The sequence below is a fragment of the Pseudocercospora fijiensis genome (genome assembly GCF_000340215.1).
Source record: "Pseudocercospora fijiensis CIRAD86 unplaced genomic scaffold MYCFIscaffold_2, whole genome shotgun sequence".
Taxonomy (NCBI): domain Eukaryota; kingdom Fungi; phylum Ascomycota; class Dothideomycetes; order Mycosphaerellales; family Mycosphaerellaceae; genus Pseudocercospora; species Pseudocercospora fijiensis.
The window spans coordinates 3,305,771-3,333,628 of record NW_006921533.1 but is presented as its reverse complement, the minus strand read 5'-3'; the positions used below and the strand labels follow the sequence as shown (position 1 = coordinate 3,333,628).

General features: G+C 51.6%; 13 protein-coding genes and 2 non-coding genes across 15 annotated transcripts; 8 read left to right on the top strand and 7 right to left on the bottom strand.

Annotated features, from left to right (window-relative positions):
- Nucleotides 1–1,032: 1,032 nt before the first annotated feature.
- Nucleotides 1,033–1,792, top strand: MYCFIDRAFT_171838 (uncharacterized protein; the record flags this gene model as incomplete). The annotated part of the gene is made up of 6 exons (XM_007925245.1): nucleotides 1,033–1,057; nucleotides 1,095–1,103; nucleotides 1,145–1,352; nucleotides 1,378–1,549; nucleotides 1,576–1,747; nucleotides 1,773–1,792. 6 exons carry the CDS (start codon nucleotides 1,033–1,035, stop codon nucleotides 1,790–1,792), a joined length of 606 nt encoding a protein of 201 aa, XP_007923436.1.
- A 1,248-nt stretch (nucleotides 1,793–3,040) lies between these two features.
- Nucleotides 3,041–4,925, bottom strand: MYCFIDRAFT_186399 (uncharacterized protein; the record flags this gene model as incomplete). The annotated part of the gene is made up of 6 exons (XM_007925244.1): nucleotides 3,041–3,991; nucleotides 4,054–4,245; nucleotides 4,301–4,394; nucleotides 4,462–4,489; nucleotides 4,551–4,728; nucleotides 4,785–4,925. The coding sequence occupies 6 exons, from the start codon at nucleotides 4,923–4,925 to the stop codon at nucleotides 3,041–3,043; spliced, it is 1,584 nt and encodes a 527-aa protein (XP_007923435.1).
- Nucleotides 4,926–5,252: 327 nt separating this feature from the next.
- MYCFIDRAFT_39526 (uncharacterized protein) lies at nucleotides 5,253–6,645 on the top strand (the record flags this gene model as incomplete). Its single annotated transcript, XM_007924208.1, has 4 exons — nucleotides 5,253–5,474; nucleotides 5,501–5,746; nucleotides 5,773–6,043; nucleotides 6,095–6,645. 4 exons carry the CDS (start codon nucleotides 5,253–5,255, stop codon nucleotides 6,643–6,645), a joined length of 1,290 nt encoding a protein of 429 aa, XP_007922399.1.
- A 2,660-nt stretch (nucleotides 6,646–9,305) lies between these two features.
- Nucleotides 9,306–9,709, bottom strand: MYCFIDRAFT_124787 (uncharacterized protein; the record flags this gene model as incomplete). Its single annotated transcript, XM_007925243.1, has 2 exons — nucleotides 9,306–9,586; nucleotides 9,640–9,709. Coding segments are annotated over 2 exons (351 nt in total), but the record flags the coding sequence as incomplete, so codon positions are not given.
- A 377-nt stretch (nucleotides 9,710–10,086) lies between these two features.
- MYCFIDRAFT_114414 (uncharacterized protein) lies at nucleotides 10,087–13,362 on the top strand (the record flags this gene model as incomplete). The annotated part of the gene is made up of 3 exons (XM_007925242.1): nucleotides 10,087–11,445; nucleotides 11,707–11,796; nucleotides 11,863–13,362. Coding segments are annotated over 3 exons (2,949 nt in total), but the record flags the coding sequence as incomplete, so codon positions are not given.
- A 201-nt stretch (nucleotides 13,363–13,563) lies between these two features.
- Nucleotides 13,564–15,192, bottom strand: MYCFIDRAFT_171833 (uncharacterized protein; the record flags this gene model as incomplete). Its single annotated transcript, XM_007925241.1, has 16 exons — nucleotides 13,564–13,622; nucleotides 13,652–13,724; nucleotides 13,753–13,825; nucleotides 13,854–13,870; nucleotides 13,897–13,959; nucleotides 14,001–14,075; nucleotides 14,116–14,243; nucleotides 14,278–14,482; nucleotides 14,521–14,676; nucleotides 14,743–14,831; nucleotides 14,897–14,924; nucleotides 14,951–14,962; nucleotides 14,996–15,042; nucleotides 15,084–15,097; nucleotides 15,142–15,151; nucleotides 15,183–15,192. 16 exons carry the CDS (start codon nucleotides 15,190–15,192, stop codon nucleotides 13,564–13,566), a joined length of 1,059 nt encoding a protein of 352 aa, XP_007923432.1.
- Nucleotides 15,193–15,227: 35 nt separating this feature from the next.
- On the top strand, nucleotides 15,228–16,617 carry MYCFIDRAFT_171832 (uncharacterized protein; the record flags this gene model as incomplete). The annotated part of the gene is made up of 4 exons (XM_007925240.1): nucleotides 15,228–16,245; nucleotides 16,281–16,341; nucleotides 16,371–16,405; nucleotides 16,445–16,617. 4 exons carry the CDS (start codon nucleotides 15,228–15,230, stop codon nucleotides 16,615–16,617), a joined length of 1,287 nt encoding a protein of 428 aa, XP_007923431.1.
- Nucleotides 16,618–17,003: 386 nt separating this feature from the next.
- On the bottom strand, nucleotides 17,004–19,136 carry MYCFIDRAFT_171831 (uncharacterized protein; the record flags this gene model as incomplete). Its single annotated transcript, XM_007925239.1, has 11 exons — nucleotides 17,004–17,030; nucleotides 17,061–17,167; nucleotides 17,210–17,848; nucleotides 17,878–17,885; nucleotides 17,914–18,095; nucleotides 18,128–18,361; nucleotides 18,393–18,475; nucleotides 18,502–18,522; nucleotides 18,548–18,875; nucleotides 18,952–19,101; nucleotides 19,125–19,136. The coding sequence occupies 11 exons, from the start codon at nucleotides 19,134–19,136 to the stop codon at nucleotides 17,004–17,006; spliced, it is 1,791 nt and encodes a 596-aa protein (XP_007923430.1).
- A 40-nt stretch (nucleotides 19,137–19,176) lies between these two features.
- On the bottom strand, nucleotides 19,177–20,308 carry MYCFIDRAFT_88241 (uncharacterized protein; the record flags this gene model as incomplete). The annotated part of the gene is made up of 3 exons (XM_007925238.1): nucleotides 19,177–19,694; nucleotides 19,751–19,862; nucleotides 19,916–20,308. The coding sequence occupies 3 exons, from the start codon at nucleotides 20,306–20,308 to the stop codon at nucleotides 19,369–19,371; spliced, it is 831 nt and encodes a 276-aa protein (XP_007923429.1). The 3' UTR covers nucleotides 19,177–19,368.
- Nucleotides 20,309–20,768: 460 nt separating this feature from the next.
- MYCFIDRAFT_210382 (uncharacterized protein) lies at nucleotides 20,769–21,553 on the bottom strand (the record flags this gene model as incomplete). The annotated part of the gene is made up of 1 exon (XM_007925237.1): nucleotides 20,769–21,553. A coding segment is annotated over exon 1 (279 nt), but the record flags the coding sequence as incomplete, so codon positions are not given.
- On the top strand, nucleotides 21,376–21,527 carry MYCFIDRAFT_t24. The gene has a single exon. It is a non-coding gene; the product is annotated as a tRNA-Ala (tRNA).
- Nucleotides 21,554–22,116: 563 nt separating the features above from the next.
- MYCFIDRAFT_5907 (uncharacterized protein) lies at nucleotides 22,117–22,992 on the bottom strand (the record flags this gene model as incomplete). Its single annotated transcript, XM_007924107.1, has 1 exon — nucleotides 22,117–22,992. A coding segment is annotated over one exon (876 nt), but the record flags the coding sequence as incomplete, so codon positions are not given.
- A 343-nt stretch (nucleotides 22,993–23,335) lies between these two features.
- Nucleotides 23,336–24,175, top strand: MYCFIDRAFT_100305 (uncharacterized protein; the record flags this gene model as incomplete). The annotated part of the gene is made up of 2 exons (XM_007925236.2): nucleotides 23,336–23,922; nucleotides 23,995–24,175. Coding segments are annotated over 2 exons (768 nt in total), but the record flags the coding sequence as incomplete, so codon positions are not given.
- Nucleotides 24,176–24,750: 575 nt separating this feature from the next.
- Nucleotides 24,751–24,841, top strand: MYCFIDRAFT_t25. The gene has a single exon. It is a non-coding gene; the product is annotated as a tRNA-Ile (tRNA).
- A 1,336-nt stretch (nucleotides 24,842–26,177) lies between these two features.
- Nucleotides 26,178–27,646, top strand: MYCFIDRAFT_117225 (uncharacterized protein; the record flags this gene model as incomplete). The annotated part of the gene is made up of 3 exons (XM_007925235.1): nucleotides 26,178–26,412; nucleotides 26,464–27,233; nucleotides 27,284–27,646. Coding segments are annotated over 3 exons (1,368 nt in total), but the record flags the coding sequence as incomplete, so codon positions are not given.
- Nucleotides 27,647–27,858: the final 212 nt, after the last annotated feature.

Sequence of the window (27,858 nt, the reverse complement as noted above, 5' to 3'; positions counted from 1 at the left end):
CTATTTTAGCAATATAACAACCTCGCTAGTAGAAGGTTGTTACGCTAGCATTAAGGCATAGCTAACGACCTGTAAGAATAATATCTATAGCTTTATTAACCGGATAGTGCCCTATTTCTAGTACTAGGTTGACCGCTATTAAGCAATAGTTAGACTCGAGATTATATAACTAGTAACGGTGTTCTTAAACGACCCCCTCTATGCCGAGGTTGTTAGCTATATTAGTACCTTCGCTCTACGGAAGGTAGCCGAGCGAAGGGCTCTCGTATATAGTAAGCTCGAGAAGCGGAAGTCTAATAGTTATAGGCTATTAGTATATACCTAGTGCTATCGAAGGGTCTATAGCCTAAATTGTATATACTAAATACTAATAATCGAGGAGTCTATAGCCGGCATTCTTACTATCGGCTAGTTTAATAAGCACTAGCGAATACTAAGGAGCGATTATAATAGTAACGAGGCTACTACTACTTACCGTATCTTAGAGCTACTTAAGCGGATTAATAAGCGGCTTGTACGGTCGACTCGGCGTAAGGCAACTAGACCTAAGCTTATTAAATAAGCCGCTAAGGCTATAGACTAGCAAGAAGCGATAAGACAGGCTAAGCCTAGAAGGCCTATTCTACCTCTACTGCTACTAGTACTACGGCAACCTTTACGCAAGGGTTGTATATACAAAACGGCCTATAGGAGGTACAAGTGCGTTAAAGACAACGTAGACTGCTACGTAGGCTGCTATAAGCATAGGCAGTACGATAGGGACCCTATATCTACTTATTTATTTATATAGGGGCCTCCGCCCTCTCCGAGGACTCTACTAGTACCTACGGCGCTAGCAGGTATCTTAGGCTATACTGATTTAGTATGGCAGGAGCTATACGTTAATACGAGGGTAGTAGAACCTTATTTGCTAGGCAGGCAGTATGCCTAGAATAGTTAGGATTAGCTATAGTGTCGAATTCTACGTCTATTATTTACTTAATTCTTCTTTCCTACGTTATTATTCTACTAAGCAGCTAGCAAGGGCATCACATGTCTTTATGCGATATTATTCTATGTGGATTACTACCAATTTGGTCTCACCGAGACCGGAGCGGCCCTAGGTCCGTAGATTCTCGAATAGCCGGGGTGGATTCTCGAATAGTCTCGCCCCATCACAAGACGAGAGACTTGTCGAGTCCATGGATGAGTCCAACCTTGTACCAAAGAATACATCAGAACTATCACTGTCGCCGCGAGGCGTCTCCTCTAACCCAAACTCCAATGTCGTCCCAAGTCCCGCCCCAAAATCCTAATCATCAGCCTCCTGTTGCAGAGAGTAGCATACTCTCTAATGACTGCTCATCGCCACTGTAAGGCTGGTTCTAACTGAAAGAGATCTCATCGCTGCGACCTGGCGAAGGGTCTCATGGCTGGTCTTACGTTAGCTTCCATTTCGCTCTCGATCCACATTCCCATACTTGCTAACCTCCGAATTTGTGAGTCTTTCCGCGTCTGCCCGGGGGATCGTCCTTCCCAGGATCTCTTGGCTGCCACACTATCATCTTCGGTGTACTACTGTTTGGTGACAATGAGGCGAAGAGTGCTCGTCGAAGGTACCAAAAAGCTGTCCTGGAAAGATTGTGGTTTGCGGTGGAATTGAGTGAGGATGATGGCCCATACTCAGACACTTGCTTGGCGGTTTGGAGTATGAAGACACTGGAAATGATTAAGGCCTCTTTATATGCCATTCTCAAACTCGGCCCTGGTTTCTTGTTGCCTCATCTTGCTAGCATTGCCTCTTGGCTCATAACGAATTGCTCGGATCGAAGTTGTCTGCTCACTTCGCAGCTACGTCGAGGTCAAGAAGAGCCAGGCGGTGCATCAAGCAAGTCAACGACATTGGTCGAAATAAAGTCTTCCGTCTGTCGACGATCCCGAGAATCCATTCGTAGCCTGCATTTGAGCCAGTTACGGCGGCACCGAATGCATCGCTGTCATTATCACTTCTACGAGCTAGGCAAAGCCCTCTGGATGCCGTCGAGAACTGAGGAGGCAGGATGGCGGTGGTCTTGCTGGTTCCACTTGGTTCAATATGCCTTCGATCGCTCACCAATAGAGGACCGCATTGTCTTAATCATGTGAGTGGAGATGAGTGCGCCACCTCAGGCCTCAGGGTGGCGAGTGAGCGAAGATTCGGCCGGTGAGGGCCGCCTCGAGGTGAGACCTTGTCGTGTTCATCCAAAGCATTCTGACAAGGTGTCAGAGCTGTCACAGACTCGGCGGCGCCGGACGGAATCTGCGACTGCTAGATGGCGGTTCTCCCTAACGCGAGGCCGGCAACAAGCAAGCCGGTGAGGACAACTTCCAATATCTTGAGTTCTTGAAAGATGAGTCTCACCGGCTTGGTGGGGTAATCGGGGCTGACTGCAGAACCAAGTTGCTGCGTGTGAGGTAGCACATTAGCCTTCGTAGCTTCGTAACAGTGTTCAGAGGCCGCCAAGCAGCATTCATCGCGGACTCATCGAGCGGCCTCAACTTAGGCCATGCCGACGCATGGAGTGCTGATCCTCGACTGAGAATCCGCCGCACCGCACCCTCTTCACGCACCACCCGCGTGATTCTTGACGTTCGATGGCCGCTTCTGTATGTGTTCCTTCTTTTGAGGAGAGCGACAGCCAGAGAACAGGGAAAGTGTACATCTGGATTGGTCTCCGTTCCCCTTTGCGCACGCCATGGAGAACGCTGTCCAAGCCTCCTTTTGCGACTCACTTGAGAGCCAGGCCATGCTCTCCTTCGCACGCCCTACACATGACCTATTCTTCAAGCTCTGACCTTTGGTGGGATATTGCTGCACGATGATGGTTCATAAGACGAAGCTGTATTGACCGACGTTGGCTGTTGTAGGTGAATGGAGACTTGACACTAGGAGACTAGCCACAACCAATTGAGAGCTCCCGGACTTCTCTCCGATGTTGGGCTGGCCACAACTGTTACTCACGTCCTCACGTAGGCTTTCCTTTCTACAGTTGTGTGACACTCATTTATTGGCCGATTTGCTCTACCACAGCTGCAGAAAGGCAGCAAGCCGACGCCATTTAGACGACCCATAGTAGTCGTCCAGCATCTTGATCTCCTCCTCACTCAACAGTCGCCGCCCAGTTCGCAAATCTACCCCCTCCGGATCTCTCAGCTTGGTCCTGAAAACTACTTTGTAAATGGTCCCCAACCCCAGTATAAGTACGGTACCGATCATGTACTGGAAGAAAGAATATGCCGAAGGAGTGTCGGATCCGATGGGATACAATGCCATGTAGAACGAGCATCCCGTGTATAGCGAGCAGCAGAGCAGAAGCCACGCAGGCGGAACTGGCCACCATTTGCATCTCCATGCATACCTTTGCTCGAAGAGAGGGTCGTCTTGCGCCTTCAATGCTGCTCGAAAGCGGAATGAAGTGATTCCGATGACTACCCAGACCATGAAGTATCCAGTTGTTGCAATCTGGGCAAGCCAGTTGAACACAGTAATGCCTCCTGCGCTGAGGTTGCAGTACGTGAGCGCGACGGCACTAGTGTATGTGATGAGAAGTGCCCATCTTGGTCGACCTTTACGATCAACGTGAGCTACCCACGCGGGTATAAGCCGCTGGTGGCTCATTGCCCGAAGGATTCGCGACGCAACGAAGACCGACTCGGCTCCGATGGCAGCTACTGCGAACATGATAACCACATTTAACAATTCTGGGAGCCCAGGCATACCGGCCTCAGCTAAGGCGATGACAAACGGCGAAGCCGCACTGCCGGATCCACCAAGAAGTCGCTGATCTGTTGCCGGTACTAGCAATCCAATGAACAGCATTGAGAGCAGATAGAGGACTGTCACGCGGATTGGGATAAGTATGACGGCATGCGCTATCGAGAACCTTGGGGTCTTAGCTTCTCCTGCAAGAAATCCAGTAAAGGTGTTGTCTCCGATAGCGAGAACTGCAAGAAGAACAGAAGAACAGAATTGCTGTATCCCTTGAAGCCATTCCTGAAGGCCAAGCCGTTCGACCACGTCTCGCCATGGTGCACGTAGCCATTTGGTCCGGCGCCGAGGACCATTGCGAATCCAGCTAGGATGAATACGAAAAGTGCCAACACCTTCATGATGCTCGTCGCATATTCGAACCAAGCAAAGACCGTGTTCGGAAGCGCGAAGATAACGAGCATTATCACCAGGAAGACAGTATACCATACAGCTTCATTCACGCGGTTCTCAGCCCACTGAGGCAAGGTCAGCAAGAATCATTGCCATGAGCTTAATGCCTGATATACTGACATAATTGATGATGACCGAAAAGAATGTTGCTTCCGCGGCTACAATCGCTGTCCACCCTAACCACATACTGAAGCCTCCAGCAAATGCTAAGGCACTGAAAGTCAAAAGTGCTACTCATCAGCAAAAGCTCTCGGAAAGAAGATGTCGGACGGTATACGTACGGATCTACAAACCGGTCGGCATAGTCAACTTGCAGAATTGGATCAGTCACAAAATCAATGGCAAGATACGCCACACTGCCGTTGCTCACTGTAATTGCCAGAGGTTGGAAAAGCAATGGTCATCTCGGAAACAGTATTCAAGACTGCGAAAACGCAAGTGCACACTGTTGCAAAGGCCAGGAAGAGAGTGGCTGGTCCTCCATCCCTCAAGTTCTTCCCTGAGCTGATGAACAAACCTGCTCCTATTTGACCACCGAGAGATATGATCTGGAGAACAGCGTCAGTAGGGATCTTCAAGCCATTGAGTGATAGCGTCAACGTACATGAATGTGTCGTGCCGTGAAACTCCTTCGGTACTCCCCGTCTCTGGTTTCAATGTCCTCCAGTGTGGTTTCTTTGGTCTCGCCATTCTCCTGCGAGACCACTTGCTGGACAACCGGATTGTTAAATGGCTTGTTTGCCATTGCTTTCGTCCCAATAGTCGAGCGTTTCATATCCATAGCGCAAGGCTATTGCTATTGTGCCAACATGCGGCGGAAATTTGATAACAGCTTCAAACTGCGATCAGATATTCGAATTGCCGCCTGATGCGGCGAAGCGCGTTATCGCTGTGAGTTGCAGGCGACCTTCAACACTCCTGGCCGATGCTAACAGGCCGGGCAAGGTGGCTTCCCATCGGCCGAGCGCAAGACCGCGCTACCATGTTCCAAATAGCGGCAATAGAGAGCTTAACCTCATTTTTGACTAACTGGAGCGCGGCAATACTTTTCAAAGGCATCTCGAGAATAACAATGTCGACCAAAGACGGCAAAAGCCGCAACGTCCTTATCGTGGGAGGTGGAACTTTCGGCACAAGCACTGCATACCATCTATCACAACGAGGGTACAGAAACGTGACTGTTCTTGATCGCTCTGCTCCACCATCGCAAGAAGCGGCAGGAAACGACATCAACAAAATTATTCGAGCTGATTACCCTGATCGACTTTACGCTGATCTGATCTTGCAACCGAGAGTATCCAATTATGGCGAGACCCCAAGGGCCTTTTTGCAGGGCTATACCATAGATCCGGCTGGCTTATGGCTGCTGGTCAGAGAAGTCTACGTTTCATTGAAGGTTCCATAAAGACTGCTGCCGAACGCGGATTTGAGCAAGCACAGCATTTGACCAATGACGAGGTTCGACGAAGATTTCCGGCGTACGATGGCGACATGAAAGGCTGGCGAACGTATTGGAATTCCTCAGCAGGCTGGGCAAATGCCCGCGAAGCCTTGTATCGGATGGCTGTTGCAGGCTTCAACTTGCAGCATAGCAGGCTGGCGTCCTCTATGTCAGTGGTACTGCTGGTCATGTGAAGCAGCTTCTTTTCGACGAACGAGGTCGATGCATTGGTGCGAAAATTGCCGATGGCACTGCATATTTTGCAGATGAGATCATCCTCGCTGCTGGTGCTGCGGCCGCAAGTTTACTGGATATGAAAGCTCAATTGGTCGCCAAAGGCCACACAGTGGGGCATATACAGCTTTGTGCCGAAGAAATGGACACCTATCGGTCAACGCCTGTGGTGGACCACCTTGAAGGAGGTGAGTGCAGGCTGTGAGCTTTCAGGTTATGTTCAACCCTAATGTGTTCAGGAATTCTCTTTCCTCCGCAAGAAGACGGCCTCGTCAAGGTCGGGGCTGTTCACTTCGTTATGAACTACTCCAAAGACCACCCAAGTGTATCATTGCCGCGCTATCGATCAGATCATCCAGAGGACACCATCCCAAAGCCCATCGAGGATCAATTGCGGAAGTGGCTCAAGGAGTTTTGCCCTGCTCTGGCGGACCGTTCTTGGGTTGAAACTCGGATCTGTTGGGATGCTGACATGGCAGACTATCACTTTCGGATAGGAGCACATCCCTCTCATCCAGGCTTAAGACTAGCTGTTGGCGGGTCTGCTCATGGTTTCAAGTTCATGCCAGTCATTGGGAAGTACGTGGTGGACATGCTTGAGGGGAAGCTCGACGCAGAGACGGCGGATAAATGGCGATGGAGGCCTGGTGTGAGACTGGAGGGTATCGATGCTCATCCTAATCCGTTATTAGACCTGAAAGATGTTCCTGGGTTCAACGACGGTGGTGCTCGATCAAAGCATGAACCGACTCCCTACCAAAGCCGGAGCCAAGCCGGGACAAGGATATAGCAGATCCTCATCTGAATCCGTACTTCACCCCTGCGTATTCCCCATGGTGGGACAGCGCCTATAAGCTTAACTGTCAGGAGTTACAACTTACGATGCCTCACGAGCTGATCGACGTCATAGAATAGTATACACGCTGCACGTTTCTCAGCTTTGGCGTCAATGGCACTTGCTGGGCTCCATATCTGGTTTCATGGCTTCTGACTAATGCACAGCCTGATAAACTCCTCATCTGCTTCATTCCAAGCACAATGCTACTTGTCTGGTCCTGGTCCTTTCCTGACCCTAAGATGTATACAACGGAGGCGGCGCAAAAAGCTTGCACGCCGCGTGCACAAGGATGGTTGAAGTTGTCTCAAAGCCTTGTCAAACGACGCAGGGCGGCTGCAGGCCAGGCTCCTCGCAGCCATCGGCATTGGGTCATTTCTGAAAGCTCTGTATCACTGTACCTAGTCTCTAAGCGCACCTGAGCAGTTTGCTCGTCATGAAACTCGCGCGCGCTTCTCCTCCGTCGATCTTTGTTTGTCACACACTACATGTACTGCATGATAGCCCGATAACCCGGATTGTACTCTATGTTACACGGCAGTGATGCCAGCGGCAGAGATGAGCGAGTACCCATTGCCAGCAACAGATCCAATCTTGGGGACACCAAAAAGTGCTGCTAGCGATAAGCCACTGCCAGCGCTACCGTTTCCGCACCTGAAGCAAAGTCATTCGACGAGATCAAGACAGCGTTCAAGATCCGGAGGAGTAAACTACTGTCCAGTCGAAGACGCTCGCGAGGCCAAATTCCTGGAGCCCAGGAGGCCGCCACTTCCACCACTGAACGCCGTAAATGCAGGCAGAATATGGCAGAATCGATTAGGCACAGCCTCTCCACAAGGACGAATGCTAGTCGAACTCCCTGCACCAGAAGTTGCACAAAAAGACGATTGGCCTTTGTGTGGAGATATTAGCGTGCATGGAATGGGAAAATCGAAACCGCCTTCTTCTGATACTACGAACGACATTCTCGGGTTGTACGAAACGCATAGTGATCGGTCAGACGCTATCGTCGACTGGGAAGCTGAAGCCCTCGGGAAGCAGAGGCAGAAGCAGCCCATTCTGGTTCCAGAAATCGCTATCGAGCCAACTCGAACCCGGTCACACAGTGACGCCCCACGGCGGCAGCGAGAAACCAGGTTTGAGGCTTCGCCGCATCTAGAGAGAGGTCGAAGTCGAAGTCATGGTCAGAAGCATGCCAGTGAACATCATTACTTTGAGTGGTTGTCTGCGGAGCGACGAAAGGAGGAGATGAGGATAAGACAGAACTTGTTCCGAGCAAGACGGAGGAAGAAGGCACGGATCGTGCTAATCTCATTGTTCGGTGTTCTCATCTTTGCTGTGATCAGTATGGCCATTGTGTTCCTGGTCGTGAGAAAATGAAGTGTGACTTACACAGCAAGCATGCATACATGACATGAGTATCGTAACATGAACATAGCTTTTCAGATGACAATTTTGCATTGGGCTAGAAGCCACGATGATTCATATGAAGAGATAAGTCAAAAACCTCCGGCATATTTTCACACCTATGAATATGCCCGTTGCTTCCGTTGCTCAGAAAAGCATTGAGGTTTCGTGAATGGGGCATTTTATGATGTAACCAGGGAAGAAGTCGCCGATGTACCACTTTGTAAGCCATGCCATTCGCAAACCGGTAGCTCCACTGCGAGCAGCCTGTGTGGTACCCCGCGCGGCAGGCTGTAGCAGTGGAGCAGGTATGATTAATGCAGCTCCATGGTTGGCTTTGACCTCAATCACATCCTCAGGAGATGGAGCATCACTGTCCGGCAATGCTCGCTTTCTGCGCTTTTTGCCTAACACAAGTAATACCACAGTTAACAAAATTTTCAAAATCTAGAGACGGAGTCCAGGTGTATGTAACGACACCCCAACTTTGGGGTGCGCAAAGAAACTCGGGTCTGCGCGGTTCGAACAAGAGCCATCATCGATTCTTCCTTCTGAAGAGCTTCCGGAACCAAGGCATAATGCTCAGTGCGAGCCTGATAAGCGTTGGCATCGCTCCCTGCCAGGGCCAAGAGAAATAGAGATGGTGATGCGGGAGGATCAGACTCAGGCGCCTGGGTCGTCGGAGCCCTCTGAGGCTAGTTCAACGTCGACAGTGCTTTTCACAGGCATTTCTGCGATCGCCGAGAGCTCACAAAATAGGGCTTTGGTTCAAGAGTGGCGCAGTCAGTGCCAGCAGCTACGAGGAAGACTTGCCAAGACCAAGGGGTGATAGTGTCCAAAGGTAGCCGGATTGTGCGCAAATGAGCTTTGATACAATTCAGCTCAACGTCTCTCTGCCATAAACCCTGTGCCAGTTCGAGAGCGGCAATCACTTGAACGCGGCCGGCAGACAGAGGAATACAAGGTCAGCTGGTAATCCTGGCGTGGAGGGCTGACTAACTTCTTTCGGTATATCGAGGTTGTTTTTGGCATTGTAGGACTGAGTGATTCCCAGGTCTACAGCCTTGCTCCTCTTTCGCAAAGATACAGGAGAAACTGTCGCATATTTGTACTATACGCGAGGTAGCGTGGAGTCCGTCGTCCATTTGTCGTGTGACCCGATCAAGTCCACGCGTTCCTCTTTTGCGGCAGCGTATCGATGCTCAAGGCTTACTAGCAGTTCCGCCGTTCTTCGTCCAGTCTAGCCAACTGCCTCGATACTCCGCCACGTTCGTGTATCCGTGCTGCTGTGCCAATTGGGCAGCTGCACTACTCCGTACGCCAGACTTGCAATAAAATATAACTTCTTTGTCGGTGGCTGGCTTCTCAAAGCCGAATCGATCTTCGAACTCTTCTTCGGGCAGGAACAGCGCATCGGGCTGCGACTTGATGGGAAGGTTGATGGCAGTGGGAATGTAGCCGGCTTCGTATTCAGCGGGCTCGCGAACGTCTGGTTTGGGTAAGATGTTCATGTATATGGAGCCTCTTGATTGTGCGACCCACCAATAAGTATGCGGTCTGCCGATGGCTTCTCGCTCATGTCCTTGACTGTGCTGAAATCGTAGACTTTGGACAGCGAGCCTGATGCGGAATGCCAGCGGACCGAAGTGAATGTTGGCTTCAATGGCTGGTGTGCCGGCTGCAATGGTGGCTTGACATGGCTTCGCGTTGCGGGAAATCGTCGAGCTGACGTACAGACAACGCTTCTGAGCGCCGCCGACGCTGCTGACCGTGCGAATGCCATTTTAGGATTCTGTGAGTGAATGTGTGCTGATGAGATGATAATGAACAGAAAGCTAGTTCTAGATGACATGTCGGCCCGTGCAGGCTTGGCACTCGACTCCGAAACGAGGAACGCGTCGACGCGCTCTTCCTGCTTCTCCAACCGACCACCACCACCACCACCACCACCACCACCATCACCAAAAATGGGCTGAAGCAACGCCGGCCATGGCCAGCATCAAGGCCATAGAGCATCGCTCCGTACATCACATCCAGTCGGGACAAGTCATTGTCGACCTCCAGAGCGTGGCCAAGGAGCTCGTGGAGAATGCCCTCGACGCTGGCGCCACATCCATCGACATACGCTTCAAGAATCAGGGACTAGATTCCATTGAGGTGCAGGATAACGGCAAAGGCATCGCGCCAGACGACTACGATACCATTGCTCTTAAGCATTTTACGTCAAAGCTATCGAGCTACGACGACCTGACGTCTCTCAACACCTTCGGCTTCCGTGGCGAAGCATTGTCCTCGCTATGTGCCCTGTCCAAGTTTCATGTCTTGACTGCTCGCGCGGAAGATGGCGCAGTCGGCAAGAGACTCGACTTTGAAGTGTCTGGCAAGCTCAAGAGCACTTCCGTCTCTGCCGCCCAGAAAGGCACCACCGTGTACGTCGAAGATATCTTCTACAACCTTCCCGTCCGCCGAAAGGAGCTCGAAAAGAACATCAAGCGCGAATACACCAAAGTGCTCAATCTTCTGTATGCCTATGCCTGTGTCAGTGTTGGTGTGCGCTTCTCCGTCAGCAACACCATGCCAAAGGGCAAGAAGGTAACAGTCTTCTCCACCAAATCCAACACCACCACCAAGGAGAACATCACAAATGTCTTTGGCGCCAAGTCTTTATTAGCCTTGGTGAAGCTGGATTTGCACCTCGAGATGGCTCCTAGTATTGGCCCAGCCTCGCAAAGTGCACGGAATTGGTCCACTCAGGCTACCGATCGCGAGATGGAGGTCCGTGTGCAAGGTCACATCTCAAAGCCTATTTTCGGCGAAGGTCGTCAGGCTCCAGATCGTCAGATGTTCTTCGTCAACGGCAGGCCATGTCAACTACCTCAAATCCTCAAGGCTTTCAGGGAAGTTTACAAGAGCTTCAATGTATCGCAAGAGCCGTTCATCTTCGCGAATTTGGTCATGAACACCAATGCATATGACGTCAACGTCAGTCCTGACAAACGAACGATTATGCTGCACGACCAGACGGCAATGATTGAGAGTTTGAAGGAAGCCCTTAGAAAGCTATTCAATGAAACCGATCACACAGTGCCTCAGTCCACCTTGCCCAACCGCAAACTGCCATCGTACCAGCCCCTCACATTGCGGAAGCCAGACAATGCAGATACCACGACGCCGGAAAGTGGGCCGGAACCGGAAGGGAGCGACGATGAAATTGACAGCTCTGCTTCATCGCTAGAGTTGCATGGCATTATTGGTGCGAACTCTGTCAGCTCGCCATCTAATCTTATTCATAATTGGGTTGGCAGGGATGCGGAGCCTCGAAAAGAGGCGAGACCCAGGAATGGCGACGTTAGTAAGGGGAAACAAAAACTCGCAGACTCTCTTCAGAAGCAGCAGCAGCAGCAGCCCCCCGATGATATTGCTCAAATGACAGAAGATGCACAAGATTCCGGTGATTGTGTGGAACAGGCAATGGAAACTGCATCGCTGCTTGAAGAGGACAAGGATGGCGATGTTGATATCGCTATTGGAGGGGCGGATAATGTCGCCAACGATGCGGTTTTGAATCCAGATCCGCTGAGTACACCATTTGGTGACTTCTTCTCCCAGCCGCCCCCGCAACCAGATCGTCAGGTTCGAGACTTCAATGCTGCCATGGAAATAGCGCACGAGAACGGAATGCGGAAATCTCATGAGCACGTGGGAGACACCATCGACACCGAGACAGAAAACACTTCTGCGCAATCTGAACAGTCTGTCAGCCAGAGTATGGCTTCTGGCGTGGCACAACAACCTTCAATTCCAGCGTTAACACCAGGGACGCAGAAATTACCAAACGGTCCAGTCATCAATGCTTTTGAGCGTATGCGACCTAGAAGAACCCCTCATCAGGTTGCCGAAATCACCATCGGCGACGTTACGACGATGACTGTGATAGGAACTAGTCCGCCGTACAAGAAGATGCGGCTCCACCAGCCTGAAGATTCACAGCGGGTTGCGCAGTACGGAGCAAGTCCATCACTTGCCCGCGGCTTAAGAAAGAATTTTGCTGCGCCTGGATCCCAGCTTAAGCTGGAATTCGAGAATAGTGCTGCAACTGCAAGCCCTGACGAAGATGATGACCTTGCCAGTCTAGCATCTGAGAGCAGAGATCATGATGACCCACCAGAGCTACCTGGCGACTCCGTCGAGGCGGCTCAAGATGTTTCCTTTACGAGACCGTTGCTGCCTAATTTGGCGTCGGATGTCCTCGATGACTTGACTCCTGGAGATGCTAATGACGATCCATGGGACGATGAGTATGTGGACGAAGATGAAAAGAAGCTCAGGGAGGACGAGAGGGTAGCCCGCATAATACAGCAAGCGGAAGAATCTGCCGCGAGACCAACGGAGGACAATCTTAAACGAGCGAAGCAAATGCTTAAGAACGGCGGCAATCGGAAAGACTCTACTCTACATCTCGAAGCGACTGTGAAGGTTGACGCTGATAAGATCAGAAAGCAAGTCGAGAGCTTCGCGGCAACATCAATACAGGTCTGTGAGACTCGCGATGGTGACAATGCCCTCGTCAAGGATGAGCTGGACGACGTAGCAGCTGAGAGCAGGCTGTCGCTGACCGTCACCAAGCCAGATTTCGCCCGCATGCGCATCATCGGGCAATTCAATCTAGGCTTCATCCTTGCTGTCAGGCCTGCGGCCGAGCCTGGTGATGACGACGATTTGTTCATCGTTGACCAGCATGCAGCTGATGAGAAATACAATTATGAGCGTCTGCAGCGTACAGTCACACTGCAATCGCAGCGTCTTGTTAGACCAAAACCATTACAACTTACAGCAACTCAAGAGGAGGTCGTTTTGTCAAACGGTGATGCATTAAAGGCCAACGGCTTCGAGATCGAGACGACATCGACTGTTCACGACTCTGATGAGCCCGTGATGACTGGCAGGCGCTGCCGTCTTCTCACACTGCCCATGAGCAAGGAGAAGACGTTTGACTTGTCCGATCTCGAGGAACTGCTTCACCTCCTATCAGAGCATCCAACTGGCTCACTGGACATTCCTCGCCCAAGGAAAGTGCAGCGTATGCTTGCGATGCGTGCCTGCCGTAGCTCAATCATGGTTGGCAAGACACTTACCATGGCACAAATGGGCAAAGTCGTACGTCATATGGGCGAGATGGAGAAACCATGGAATTGTCCACATGGCAGACCCACGATGAGACATCTCGCTGGTCTGAATGCATGGTCGTCTTGGAAGGAAGATGATCTTTTGGGTGCCGAGGAGGATAATGTAGCTCACGGCGCGCAGACCGGTAAGACGGATTGGAAGGCATGGCTCGAGAGCAGGTGAGTCGGCGTTGCTGCTAAGCAATTGATTGTTTCTACTGCCGCACTATACCCCAATACAGCATCGTTTTGATCTATAGCATCTTCGGGCCCTCTTGTTCAGCGAACGGTTTGAAGTACACTACAAGCTGTCGTCGATACAGTCCAAGTTGTCAGCAAATTCCCTGTTTAGCCGGTTTACTCAGCTGACTTGCCTCGAAATTCACCACAAAGTGTTGGGGCCAAGCCGTCGTAGGCCTCAGACTCCCGCGCCGCCGTGTCGACCATTGTGCGCCCTCTTGCCTGTTGCAAGATGGCTTGATAATGCCACTCCTGCGTCTTTCACATAGGGCGTCGCGATTTCGAGCGGAAGGCGTTCATTTGGAACAAAGGTATCTGTAGTCCTTTGTGCAACACTCGCCGCGCAGGAACAAGTGCACGATACGGTACTGCAGCAAAATCGACAGCGGCAGACCGGAGATCCGAGGAGATAGAGTGAGGAACCGGCGTAGATTATCCGTGGTTTAGAGCATGAGAGCTGCCAGTGCAATCAATCAGTCTCTTCCTTTCCCCTCTCACAGTCTCACCAACTTCATCGCGTGAGTCCTGAGCACCATGTGAGCCGTGATTGGCGCGCTCACCAAGCGCACATGCCTTCACTTGCGGAAAGTTTCGGTAAATTCCGCTAGCGTACAAATATGCCCAATCCACCATGTCGACAAGCACTTGCTAGATAGACATCAGCTGACGATCCAACTGCAGACCACACAAGCGAACGTCCGTCCTGAGGAATCTCAGTCCACGCACTGCAGAACGAACCAACTTCGGAGAAAATTTTTGTGCCGCTTTTTCTCACAATGGCCGAGACCAACACCGCAGTGAAGCAGCTTTTCTTCATGCGTGGAATTTTGAGGTATTGTTGCCAAGTTGCCAGTGCCCTGATCTGTAGGGATAATAGTCAATATCGAGCTACCTGCTGCATCTCTCTTTGTCCTTCCGAATGTCTTTGGAAGCTGGGTCTCGTTGCCAAGAACTCTGACTTTTGATTCAATTCTCTGGGCCTGTAATCAAATCGAATGCATTTCAACCGCTGATGCACCGGACTCCGAGGGCCTTTGTCCTGCTCTGTCAGCGTTCCCTCTGTCCCGGCGTTCAATCTCTCTTCGTCCATGGACAATAGTGTATTGTAGGTTTCGATAATCAGAATGGGATTGTGTGCAGGCGGTTCATGAAGACTCTCCGATCTGACTTCGTCCTGCAGGAGGCACTTTTCTAGAGTATACCGACCTTCGGAACGCGTCTCCTTCTATTTGGTTCAAACGCTCATCGTAATTCTTGAGATCAGGATTGTATCGCTGCGTGAAGCCTTGCCTAATGGTAATGCTCGATTGATCTGATTGATCTTGTCAGCTAATGCGTATCAGCAGGCCCAATCCAATCGAAAGGCAGTTGCGGCGTTGTGTGTTCTGGAATACTCAATGCATTATGCTCTTTGTTCTGCGGCTCGATTTCTTGTCATCGCGTTCGACGCACAATGTCTGCTTTCCACAATGGCATTGTCCCGAAAAGTGAACGGGGTATGTGAATGGGAGGTTAGTGAAGTCGACAGCCTGGTATCTAGCTTAAAAAGTAGAGCTCATCCTCCTACTCTTACGATGTCACACCAGACACCCTTACTTGCAGCACACAGCGATCTAAGTATTGCCGGACTTTACTTGACATCGCCCTGACTGCAACCTTCAGCAATCACCAAACCCACACTCGGAGACATCACAGAGCTCTAACCTACGGACTACAACAGTCGCCATGTCTCGTCGTTCCTCTTCGGGCGGCCGAGGGCATCGATCCCTCGCAGACGACTTTCCCCTTGAAGAGGCACGAGATCGTCGACCAAGACCACCACCTTTGCCTTTCCCACCAAATGCACCTCGAAACCGCGGCCATCTCCAACAGCTCTTGCAAGCCACCGGGACCGTCCCATACGAGACTCGCATCGTCACTCCCACCAGCAATCCCTACCAGCGCCGCCCAGAATCTTCACCGCTCTCCAGAAGCCATGGCACTCGCATCGTCGAGCCCGATGACATGACCATGGCCAACGTTGATACTGACGATGATTTTGACAGATTCATCGACGACCTCGAAGAGGCAGATCTGCCAGGATTTCCCAGCAGCTTCAACGCTCGCACTTCTCCCAGTACAGGACTACGCGGACCTCCGCCATCCCCAACATTCTCCGACGACGCCATGGATTCAATTCAATTCCCGCCGACGATGCCGCGAAACAGAGGCGTAGACGATATACCATTCTTCCGTGATGATCGTGCTCCTGGCCTGGAGCTCGAGCGAGAAATGGAAGCTGCCCTTCCCGGTCCACGGTTTCGATTCAATCCCGCTGAGATGGAAACTGATGAAGAAGACGACTTTGATCGGAGGTTCGGTCAACCCGCGGGCAACGAGCCGCTGCGACTAGCAGACGATCTTCTCCAACAAGCGACCACGCTCGAAGCACGAATCCGTCAAGGAGCTCGACTTGATCGCTTTGGACGTCAAAACCTACGCATTGCCCAAGATTCCGTACGCGATGCGATTCAAGCGCTTGCTGATCCAGCCCAACAGGCTCCTGGTCCGATCATCTCCATCGATGCTCTATCCAGACGAGAGATCACAATTGCCGACCAGGGTGAAGATGGCCATGCGACTTGTTCGATCTGTCAAGAACATATTGACGTCGGCACTACAGTCACGCAGCTCTCCTGTCGACATTGGTTCTGCACGGAATGTCTCGAGCCTTGGCTGCATCGTCGAACTTGTCCATCCTGTCGTGCACGAATTGATGCATAGGCAGGCGATGATCAGCTTTCTCCTCTGATGACTTCGAGACTGCATTGGCTTCAAATTTAAGGCGTTCGGTAATGGGGTTTCATTGAAACTGACAGTATGCATTAGGCACGACTGCTTTGGCTTCAAGCTCGAGGCATTCGGTAATGGGTTTTCATTGAGAACTGACAGTATGCATTAAGCACCGCGCATGATTTACAATAGGCATGGGATGTTTTCGGCCGGAAGCGCGTTTCAGACGCAGCTAGGACCACTTGGCAAGTACTGTAACTCCCATAAGAGATATCAAAAATGGAAAGCAATGACCTTCCTTCGCTTTCACCAAAAACCTTCGATCCTCTCTTCTCTATTCTAAAACTTTCGCCTCGTTCTCTAAGATTTTATTTCGAAATTAAATTGCTCCGACGTCGTATTAGTTGCTACTATCGTTTTATCGTAAAGCTTCGAGACAACTTAGAGTGTTCTACTACTAGAATAGCGGCGACGAAGACGCGATCGGAGTCTTAACTAGAACTTACTCGTACTATTTTCTTTAGATAGATGGATTAAGACATCTCGATAGAGTCCGTAAGAATAAAATTCAGCTATATATTAATAAAGGCGTTAAGTATTCCTTCCTTTAGGCCGCCGCTTAATGTATTCTCTTCGAGAACGCCTAAAGGAAGGAATACTTAAGGAAAGTACCTAATAATTAGAACGTATGAAAAATTTAGAAGTTTCACGATATACGAAGAAAATTGGTTAAGGAAAAGTAGATAAATCTGTGGTCTGAAAATGTGATTTGTAGTAGGTACTTACTGATACAGCCTCCCGAAAGCAGAATTCCGAACAAGAAAAGCGAAACCTAGTAGAAAGCCTCCAATGAAATGTCAGTCTAGTTCGTGTTCGTGGCATCTCGAGACGAGCTCAGGATGATGGGGGAAGTTGAGGGGCTTACCGACGTCGACGCCGTTGGGCATCGCTACGGCGCAAGCCACTCGACGACGACGGAGTGATGTCGCGTGTCGAGTAGCTTCCGTAGCCGGCAGACGCTGAAGACGATGAGAAGTATCGATCATCGTAACGAGCGTCGGAGCGGCCAATTCGTAGCGAGTCAGGGACGTAGATATCGCTCGGCCGGGATGAAGCTGACATGTAACCGCGACCATAGCTTGAAGAGCTAGGCGAGTCGCGGTAGGTCGAGGAAGCTTGCTGATAGTTTACATCCCGGAACGATGAGCTTGAAGACTCTGGAGACCGGTAAGCATTGTAGCTCGACGATGGAGCGTACGGGTTGTACGAGCCACCGCCATAGCTGGAGATGTCGATTCCAGAAGATCCGTAGTTGTCGCTGGGCCGACGTGTGGAACTACGGGGTGTGGGGCCGGTGATGGTTTGTGTCCGGCTGAGTTGAGCAAGTTCGCTCTCCCGACGAGAGAAGTCAGGCTGAGGTCTTACCTCGAAGGTTCGGCTACTGCTATGGTAGCGCGACGAGCCTTCGAAGCGTGACTGACCAAGAGGCGAGACAGTTCGGGCTGGGTAGCGTGACGAGCTACTTGATTGGCCGTAGCCAGAATATCCATAAGGATATCCGGACATGACTGCGGCTGTGAGTGTGTGAAGCGTTCGTTGGAACGCTTAATGCTTTGGTGTGTGAAGTGGGCTTTCTGACGTTGTTGTGAAGATTTGCTGACCTGTGCCTGACAAGTCGATGTCTTCAATACTGTGTGAAAGCTGTGTGATTATTCCAGCCTGGTGGACCCGCTCATATTTATGCAGTCGACGAGCACTCACTCCCATAGCTAGTGAATACTCAGCGAAATTCACAAGTCTTTGTCTCGACTGGTGCGTCGACTGTGCTTTGTCCAACAATTGCATTGTTTCACCAGACAATAGCATTCTTCGATTTCGACAAGAACTCCAAGACGATGTATTGTGTTCAAGCACAAGAGCATCTTGATCGGTCCAGCATTGGGCTGGAGAATAATGCTCAGCGTAGTTGACACAAGATTGGGAGTTGCCTGATTCGGGTCTGCCAGAGGTAGGGAGGGACTGATGGTGAAAGTTCCGGTGGTATTATTATCTACACCCTGTGAAAGAGGCTCCGAGCCCTCCGACTGCTGATTATGCCTGTACTGAGTTACCGTCTACCATTCGGGCGGCGGACGCTAGCATTCGGTTCTTGAAAGTCGGTGTATATTGATCCTGGCAAGAGGAGCGAACCTGGTAGAATACTGCCGTCTCACTGGCATCACATGACTAAGTGAGCAGAGTCCCAGCTCTAGGGAAAGTTTCGAATGCTCAACGTGGTGCCAACCGGTTGGGATTTCGTTTGATGATGCAAGCCATGCCGTGGTGTGTGATGTATCGAGCCTGCACCCTGCGGTTCCAGCCGTCTGCACTCGTACAGAACCTGGGAGCAATAGCGTTGAGAACGCGAGTTTCAGGGAAGCAGCAAGCTTGGGGACATGATGGCAAGAAAGATTCCAGGGCGACGTAGGTGCGTCGGAATGTCCGCTTCAACGCGAGAGGTCGTCTCGCATGATATATATTTCGGCGTGGAGGGGGTATAGTTGTCGACGGGACAGGCCGGAGCTGGGGATCGTGGGTTATATGTATGTATATGTTTTCATGCTCGTACGCGTTAGGTGGTAATTAGTAAAATGGGCGGCGAACGCTGGTGATATAAGCTTTTCGCCTGCGTTGAGACCCTGGTCGCGGGAAATACCACGGCAGCCAATATTGCCTCGTCAAACGCGGCTTCACGATTCATCAGAAAGCGAGTCTGAGACATGAGTCCGACTGATCGAGAGTATGTTTCCACGAGACCAACCAGGTTGTCCGGTGGTTGTTGTTGTTGCTGCGCTGCAGGAACATGTCAACGTGACTGCGCATACGACAGGAAGCGTTCCAGTGATGAAGATGCGATTAAGCAAGTTTCAACATGTATTTCAAGGCGTCTCTAATAAGACAACATCAGTTTGAGCCAGGCGCCGGATATCCAGATCCATTGTCTTCCATCATGTCCCATCGAACGCCATCGCTTAAATTCGCTTTGACCTGGTATCATTCGCAACACAAGCATGCACCCAAAATGCAACACAAACAAACGCCACCAGACACTGAACTATCCGCTCAAATTCCTCTTCATAACTTCGACCTCATGCTTACTGAAGCCGAGCTCATACCGCACGTAGCTTTCAACGCCGCCAAACTTCTTGTCGACTGTGCTTAGAAGCTTCTTCATAGCATTCGAAGGGAACTCCAATGCGGCCATGGCCTTTGCAAAATCAAGGTCCATTTTCTCCCGCCGTTGCATGATCTTGCCAAGAAGGAATTCTCGAACAGGTTCCACGCCGATGCGAGTAAGCATGTAGTCACGCTGAATGTCTTCGACATCTGCACCAGCTAGAGACAGGATCAGAGCTGACAAGACACCGGTGCGGTCTTTGCCTGTCTGAGGATCAGCGCTTTCTCATTGTCTTCCGGGATTTGTCTTGGTCTCATACCAGCCGTGCAGTGGATGATGAAGGGAACACCGGGCATGTGGAGAATGTGATAGAATACTGCTCGGAATGCCATTTTGTGGCTCTCAAGCAAGTCCTTGTACATTGTATGGACCTGGGCTGATCAGTACACGAGGGATAAGTGCAGCTAGAGGCACTGAAACGTACATCAAGACCGTTGGCGACCTTGGCCTTGACGCTTTCGCTGGTGGCCACGGTGGGATTGTCGACTGTGCTTGGCTGCCAGACGACGCGGATGCCTTCGATCGTTGGGTCTGCATGAGCGGTGGTCTCCTTCAGCGAGCGAAGGTCAAAGATGGTTCGCACGCCCAGCTGGCGCAAGACGGCAAAGCCGGGAGCGGACAAGTTCTCGAGCGAGCCAGAGCGGTAGATCAGGCCAGGTCTGACGTCTCCCGTATCAGCAGCGAGGTCGCGTGCGTTGAAGGTGCCAGGAACCACGACGAAGGGCGACTTGGAATAGACATCTCGGACGATGTCTTTGGGGATTGGCTGGAGGATGTGGGTGGCGAGCACCTCTTCGGTGTTGTATGCTGCTGGCATGATTGTGGAGCAGCGAGTGTCGTCAGTGGGAGTGTGCGAGAATGTGTGGCTGCGGAGGGCGGCGACCCAAGCTAGTGGGGCAGTGGTAGTGGTGTTGCTGGAGCGGTGGAGCGGTGGCGGTAAGGGTAAGCGCGATGGGCTATATAGGCAGGTGCAGATCGCCAAGACTCATGTTAAGCGCCGCACGCGGTGAGCTTGCCGGTGACTGCGTGAGATTGACATTAATTGCCTACTGCGCTCAATCGTCGAGAGGCCTAAGCGAGTCAGCCAATGGCAGCGCGGACATGTTGCCGGGATGCTTCGCCCAGCAAGCTTCGAGCTTTGCGAATTCACCACTGAGGCCGCAGCGCCTTCAGCGCCGCAGAGCCCAACGAATATACTGTAATAATGAGCACCGTGAGGCTGCCGGCAAAGTTGCTGCGCAAAAGCTGTGACTGGCTGCATCGCACGGCCCCTTGCTGTCGTTTGCCAAGGATCAGACCGCTCATCTCCAATCCAACCCGGTTGGCAGAGTGGCGATGTCGTACAGCCTTGCGAACCACATGTATTTCTCCACGATAATGCCGGCTGCGGGAGGAGGCGAAATACTATTCCAACCTCATCAATGCCGACGTGCTCTCGCAGGCAAACGAGTCGCCCGTGATCCAGATCCAAGTCGCCCTGGCCTGGGACGCATGGCCGGCATCGAGCCAATGTCGACAGCGACAGCCTCGTTTGAATCACAAGATCGGCGTCAGCCATGCATTATCTTGCTGTCAAGGAGTGGTCAGATCGACTGTTGAACGAGTCGAGCCACTGACCACTTGTTATCCCTTCCAACTTCGACTGATGCTCGTCAAAAGGCTGCAACTGGCGATCGCGATTCAGTTCATCCCTTCAGTAGTGACTGCCACATCAATTTTCAAGACCTGCGAGATTCGTGAGGCTTTGAAGCACAGGGGAAAATTCCTTCCAAGCGCCACTGGTCAAATAGCAAACAAATATGCATTTAACCATCCAATGACACGAGGGCGTGAGTTCAACACATCCTTCCATAGTGTTTGAGACAATGCTGATGCTGATGCTCTATAGTTGTGGCGCAGTGGTAGCGCATCTGCTTCGCAAGAGTAGCCGGAGAGCGTGACCGATAGCCAATGTGCTGTAGGCCAATGAGCCATGGCGCGACTCGTAGATGGAACTCGAATGCAGGTGGTCGTCGGTTCAATCCCGACCAAGTCCAATAAGACCTTTCTTTTTGCCTGCGCGCCAACTGCGGCTACAAGTCAAATTTGTATCTCTCGTACGGCCCGAGCGTGCGCATGTGAACCTCACGTCCGACCCACGACGCTTGCTTAACAGCCTGGTCGTCACGGAATGCCTGTCGCATGACCCGGGTCCATGAGAACTTCTGCCAAAAGAGGCTGGGCTCAGGCCGCTTCGATGCGGCCACCTTTTTTCCATGCTCACAAAGACCGTCTTCCGCTATGGAGCGGCAAGTCTCAACGATTTCGCAGGAACGAGCTCACGAATGGCGCAGTTGCCATATTACCGCTCTCTTCTATCATCGTGTCAAGCTTCTCAACATACTTCGGCTGAGCCCAAGGATGATATTTTTTATGCCTTGAAATGCCTTTCCAGCCCCATTCGAGCACTCATATCCCGTTTGAAGTCTGGAACTTGACCAGGCCAATGTCTAGAACTTTATCTTAGTTCGTCTATACAGTATGTTATAGCAACGTGGGGTATCATCTCCGTCTCGTTGATCAATCAGAAAGAATGTTCATTTCCAGAAGCAGCCCTTGCTGCTCCAGCGGTCATACCACAAGCTTCTTGTAGATGAGTATTACAATCGCAGCAAGGACGCCATAGATGGCCTTGTCAATGTAAGGTATGAGGGGGTCTTCGTTCGGCGGCAATCGAGGTCGCTGTTGCTGCGTGGGCGCTGCAGGACCTGGCTGCGGTGCTGCCGAGTGCGAAGCCTGCGGATTTGCATTTATGACCGTTGCGGGCACTGGCACAGCGGCCTGTCCTGTAGTTCTCTGCTTCATCTGAGTAACATCCACGGCTGAGGTTGCTCCTGCAGGGGCAGGTACGGCAGTTCGCTCGCTGGTGCTCTGCTCAGCCTTCGCGGCACTGTTGTCCTTCAAGTCCTCTCTGTAGGCCAGCCGGAGTTCTTCGGGTACCTCCTCCGGCTTCTTCTCCCCTCCGGCTTCCTTCACGAGTTCCTCCTGCTCCGCCATGATCTGCTCGTTCGTCTTGCCGCACGTCTGGCATTTTGACGCCTTACTCTGTCTCGCGAACCTCTTTCTGGCTTCCTCTGCTGCATCCATACCGCCCAGCTGGCCTTTTGCGTCCGTGTCCATGAAGCTCCGTATCGCCACTAGAGCAGTGCGAATGCCCCACGCGGGCTGCCATGTCTCTTCATGGTGACCCGATATGCTAAGACAGATCTCACGATTGACCTCGAAGCGACCGGTGGGCGTCAGAAAGCGGAAGCTAGGCGGCTTGAGAGGGTACGCGGGCGGGAGAACAATGCGGCCATGGTAGATACCGCCGTCGAAAGGTGATGGCGCGGGGGGACCTCTGAGCGTAAAGTGCCATTCGAATAGGTCAGATTCGAGCGGTGCAGCTGTGAAGTCAGAAGACGGCTGGTTGGCGAATTCGGCGGCTTCTCGCATGATGCGCCTTACGGATGGACTCTTGGTACCCATGGTGCTGCGAGTGTGTTGTGTTGTGTTCAAGTAATCTGCCCGTTGCAAATATGATATTTAAGTGATTGTCATAATACTCTCGCTGTCGTGGGTGAACGTTGGCTGAGCACATGAGGACATATTCAAGGCCAGCTGTTGCGTTTTGTTTAGACTTTCCAATGCCTGCCATATGGTTATGTATAAGGGGGACTCGAGAGCTGTTGATCTGTCAGTTCGTGCTCGGATTCCTCGGCCCGCGTCCGCAACTTTCGAGGCAAAGACTCACTTCTCGTCTATCTGCATCTCACAGAAATGTGTCACAATGCCAGAAATTAAGCAGCTTAGACAGCTCGTTCTGTCGTCCCTCTCCCGCTCCTCAGTCCGAACAGACGCCTTCCTCGCCCATCTCTACAGACTGCTCTCCACGACAGGAGGCATTGAGGCAGCACTATGCACTCTATACTACACCCTAGCCTTTACTCATGCGCAGCTTACACGTCTGCTGGCGAAGAAGTACGAACGACTGGCCGAGAGCATCGCTTCCAAAGCCTCTAAAACCATGCTACCCGGCGAAACCTTGGTCGCGACCATAGAGCCACCACACTTGACTCTCACAGAGATATGTGCTGCAGTAAAAAGTCTGGGAGATGCAATTGAGGACTTCAGAATGTTCACTCGGCTGTGGAATCTCTTGAATATCTATCAGTGGGCGAAAGACACACGAAAGAAACAGACACGAGATCCTGCTCTGAAGCTCTTGACTTGGGCTAGAATCGGAGCCAGTGCTGGTTTCCAGCTTTTCGAAAACATTGCATACTTGACCCGACGTGGTGTGATTCGAGGCGAGCGCTGGCGAAGTCGAGAAGCGACGTACTGGGTTTACAGCAGTCGTTTCTGGCTAGCAGAAGTTATGATCGAAGGATTGCGATTACTTCGGGTAAGACAGTTGCAGTACAATGAAGATTTTGGTGCAGAGAGCTGTGTCGACGTGGGTGAGAAAGAAATGAAAATTCAGAGCAAAGAGCTGGAGGCGAGATGGTGGCAGGATGTGTATGCGAATCTGGGCTGGCTCCCATCGAGTGTGCATTTCAGTTTCTTCGACGAAGATACCAGTCCTATTACGGAGAGTGCTATTGGACTTGGCGGCGTAATACCAGGTATCGTTGCGTTGAGAGAGGCATGGAAGAATACCGCTTGATAAGAGTGCAGACTATCATTCACGTCGAGCCACTGTGAATTGGAGGCAGATTCTGGATTTCGCCCACCAGTCCATGGCACCAATCTTAGTCCGCTACTGATATGTTGTCAAGCTAGCAGTTGATTCTATAACGCATCAGATTTCTTCTTGGCATTGATGGACATGAGAAACGATCATTCGTTTTCGAGTCGAAGAGACTCGCAATGCTTTTGCTACACTGCTCCGAAAGCCCGGGTGCACTGGAAAACGTCATGAACGGCTAGGAACTCGCTTCAACGCTGAGCAATATTTTGAGACAAGTCGCGAAAGACGGAGAAAGCTCTGGGAAGGCCGCACGTCTCGCCTAGCGTGGAGATGCAAAGGGAAGAGACGAGGTTGAGTGAGATGCGCACCTTCTTTTGTTCTCTCTGGATTGCGGCTGTATCTAGAGGACTGTACCAAAATCCTCTTGCATGAGCCTGAGGCTGTATGCTTGGCAAATTCGGAGGCCTGGAGTCAGAGGTGACTCAACACCAGACCGTCCAACCTTCATAATGGTAGCGAAATTACCGTCTTGAATCGAATCAAGACACCCAGGTCTTCTAGTTTAGTGGTTAGAACATCCGTCTGATATTCCTTGCCATATCAGTGACGCGGGAAAACGAGGTTCGATTCCTAGGAGGACTATCATCGGCCTTTCTTTTTGCGTTTTTTTTTGTTAAAGAATTTTGCCCCCAGCTCTCTTTGACGTGCTGAGATATTGTCGCAGACACATGACCAGTTGTCATCTGTTTGTCTCTGGCAATGGGAGAGCGGACGTGCAAGCCGTGCGATCTGGTAGAAGCTTGGCACGAATGGACAGGCCCTGTCACATAACGATTGGGGTATATACTTTGCCCTCTGGCCATGCTTCGTCCCAACAATTTGGAATCTCGTTGCAGTCGTGCAGTGGGTGCTCAACATTATGCTGAGCAACATTGACAAATTGGCTTCGTGTTGTACGGAGCACTTGGATGTTCCGTTCCTGCGTTGGCATGGAGTGCGGCACGAGTGTATGTTTTAGAAGTCTGAGACTTTCATGGCTTTAGAGGGCGGGTCGGATCTGGAAGTTTGGCGTCTCTGGATGTACTTTCAACTTCGCATGCCAGGGGAGAATGGCAATGGTCGTAGTCGTGGTTGCTATCGAAGATTCGTTACTGGGATGTGTCAAGATCTCCCACTTTTGCGCTTGAGATGTAAAGACTGGCCATGATCGCTCGTACGTGTGTTCGCAGCACGATAGCTGTCCGGGTTTTCCTTGGGGAGAAGCATGTATGTGCTAGGTCGTGTGCCTTCCTGCCTTCTTCAGCAGGTTTATATAGCAGACTTGTTTGCTAGCCTGGCATCATGTTACTGGCCATTGAGACACACCCGCAGACCCAGTGCTTCACAGTTGGCGGATCGGTTGTCCTTGCGGCCCATAGGCGGCACGTATGCTCGGATCGTCGAGACGACATGAACAACTCACAAATGGTTTGATTGGAGGTCAGATGATGGAGGCAATACAGAGGCGGCAAAGTGTGGGCATATCTTATGGTGTTACCGAATCTGCAACGCCTTTCCCGCAGTCACGCCAGTCTAGCTAGCTTGCTCCTGGGCGTCAACGGAACGTAGTTCTCCAGTGGGATCGTCGCGGTCAGCGGGACAGGAACAGTACTGACTGGCTTGTGGATGGGCTCACGGGATGTGCTAAGGCCCAGGTCAGCATCGGCTCGCTGTTCATGGTTCAATACAAATGAGAAAGGCTTCTACCTCGCGGCTTCGGCTTGTTCCAGCTCCTCGCGAAAAGGAAAGAAATTGAAAAGCGATGGATCGTCCACAGCCATTACGGGCCGGCACATCTGGCTCCACTTTAGCGACAGACAGCATCTCATTCGTGTCCAAGAAGTTCGTCCAATCGAGCGACGGTGTGTCAAATGCCGCTCAATCGCAACAAACGGTCCGGGACGATGATTCTTCAGCAGCTCGCCGCTCTTTCTCGTTGGAGACAGGATCAAATGCTGTCACTTGGGAGGGCGACAGTGATCCAAATATCCCACAGAACTTCAAGAGCCACATCAAATGCGCGATAGCTTTCACTATTGGCATGATGAATCTTGTCGTGTCTCTGGCGGTCAGCGTGTTCACTGGCTTCCTGCCTCAAATTGGCCACGAGTTCAATTCCGGGGTGGAGAGAATGCAGCTGTGCTTAACGGCATACATCCTTGGCCTAGCTTTCGGTGAGTGGCATTGAGCCGCCGTATTCTCCGTGATACTGATCTGGGATCCAGGACCAGTCTTTTTCGGTCCCGCTTCCGAGTACTATGGCCGCAAGAAGCCTTTGCTTTTTGGCATGGTTGGGTTCATCGTTTTCACGACGTACATCACATTTGCTCGTGACTTCGGGGGAATTCTTTTCTGCCGCTTCTTGGCGGGAGTATGTGGTAGCGCTGCTTATGTTATACCGCCTGGTATATTCGTCGATCTGTATGGACCGGTGGGCCGCGCAATCGGCTACCAGCTCTTTGCCACAGGCGCATTCCTTGGCGGCTCACTGGGGCCAGGGGTTGGGATTTCTGTTGCCGCCCAAGGTGGATGGCGCTGGAACATGTGGCTTCTGATTGCCGTCGCTGTTCCATTGACAGTGACGTTAGGAGCTCTACCGGAGACACTCGAGGTCATTCTGCTCCACCAGAAGTCGGAGCGTCTGCGCAAAGACACGGGAGACTGGACATTGAGATCTGCAAGGGACGAAAGACCTGTCCGACTGCATGCGTATCTTTCCAAACCGTGGCAAATGCTGATCCGTGAGCCCGTGCTTATGGTGGTCACAACCGCGTTCACGCTCGACTATGGCATCCAGAGTCTTACGTATTCAGAAATTCCGTGGGCATTCCAGATGCGAGGGTGGTCGACAGTGGACTCCTCGTGGGCATTAGCGATCACCATACCGGGCTTCTTGCTGGGCTGCTTGGCCACGACATTGGACACCAAGCTGCGATTTGGCACAGAGCTCCGTCGAGGTGGTCTGGTTGCGCCCGAGAAGAGATTGCCGCCTATAGTAAGCAGCTGTCTGTCTCGGCATAGTGGATTGGACGCTGACATGCTCAGATTGTCGGCATGGCGCTCCTCTCACTGGGTCTGGTGTGGTTCGGCCAGACGTCAGCACATGCTCGTTGGTCGTGGGCGCACCTAGCCTCGGCAGAAAGCATGATTGGAGCCGGCATGTTCATGGTGTGGTGTACTGCAACAGTCTACGTGCAAGATTTGTATGTCTCGCACTCGAACAGCGCCCTTGCTGCATGTGCCTTTGTGCGCTACTCCAGCGGCGCCATCTTTCCGTTGCTGGCCGGGCCCATGCGAACTGTGCTTGGAGTATCATGGGTCAGTGTCTCTCTCGGCCTCATGTGTGCCTTTCTGCTCCCCTTCCACCTCCTGTTCTACTTCTACGGCACGAAGATCAGGAGCTGGAGCAGATACGCGCTCCACGACAGTTTTCGCGTTGGCCAGCGAGGACTGTGATAGAAGAGTGGTTGTTTCGAGGATATGAGATGGTCATCAAGGCAAACTGGCGAGTCCAGCGTACTATTCTAGGTAGCATGGTGAACGTCAATCACTCAAAATGTCAGAATCATACACACGCGCGGAGTCCTGCCAATCGCTGCTGCAACATCAATGCGTACAAT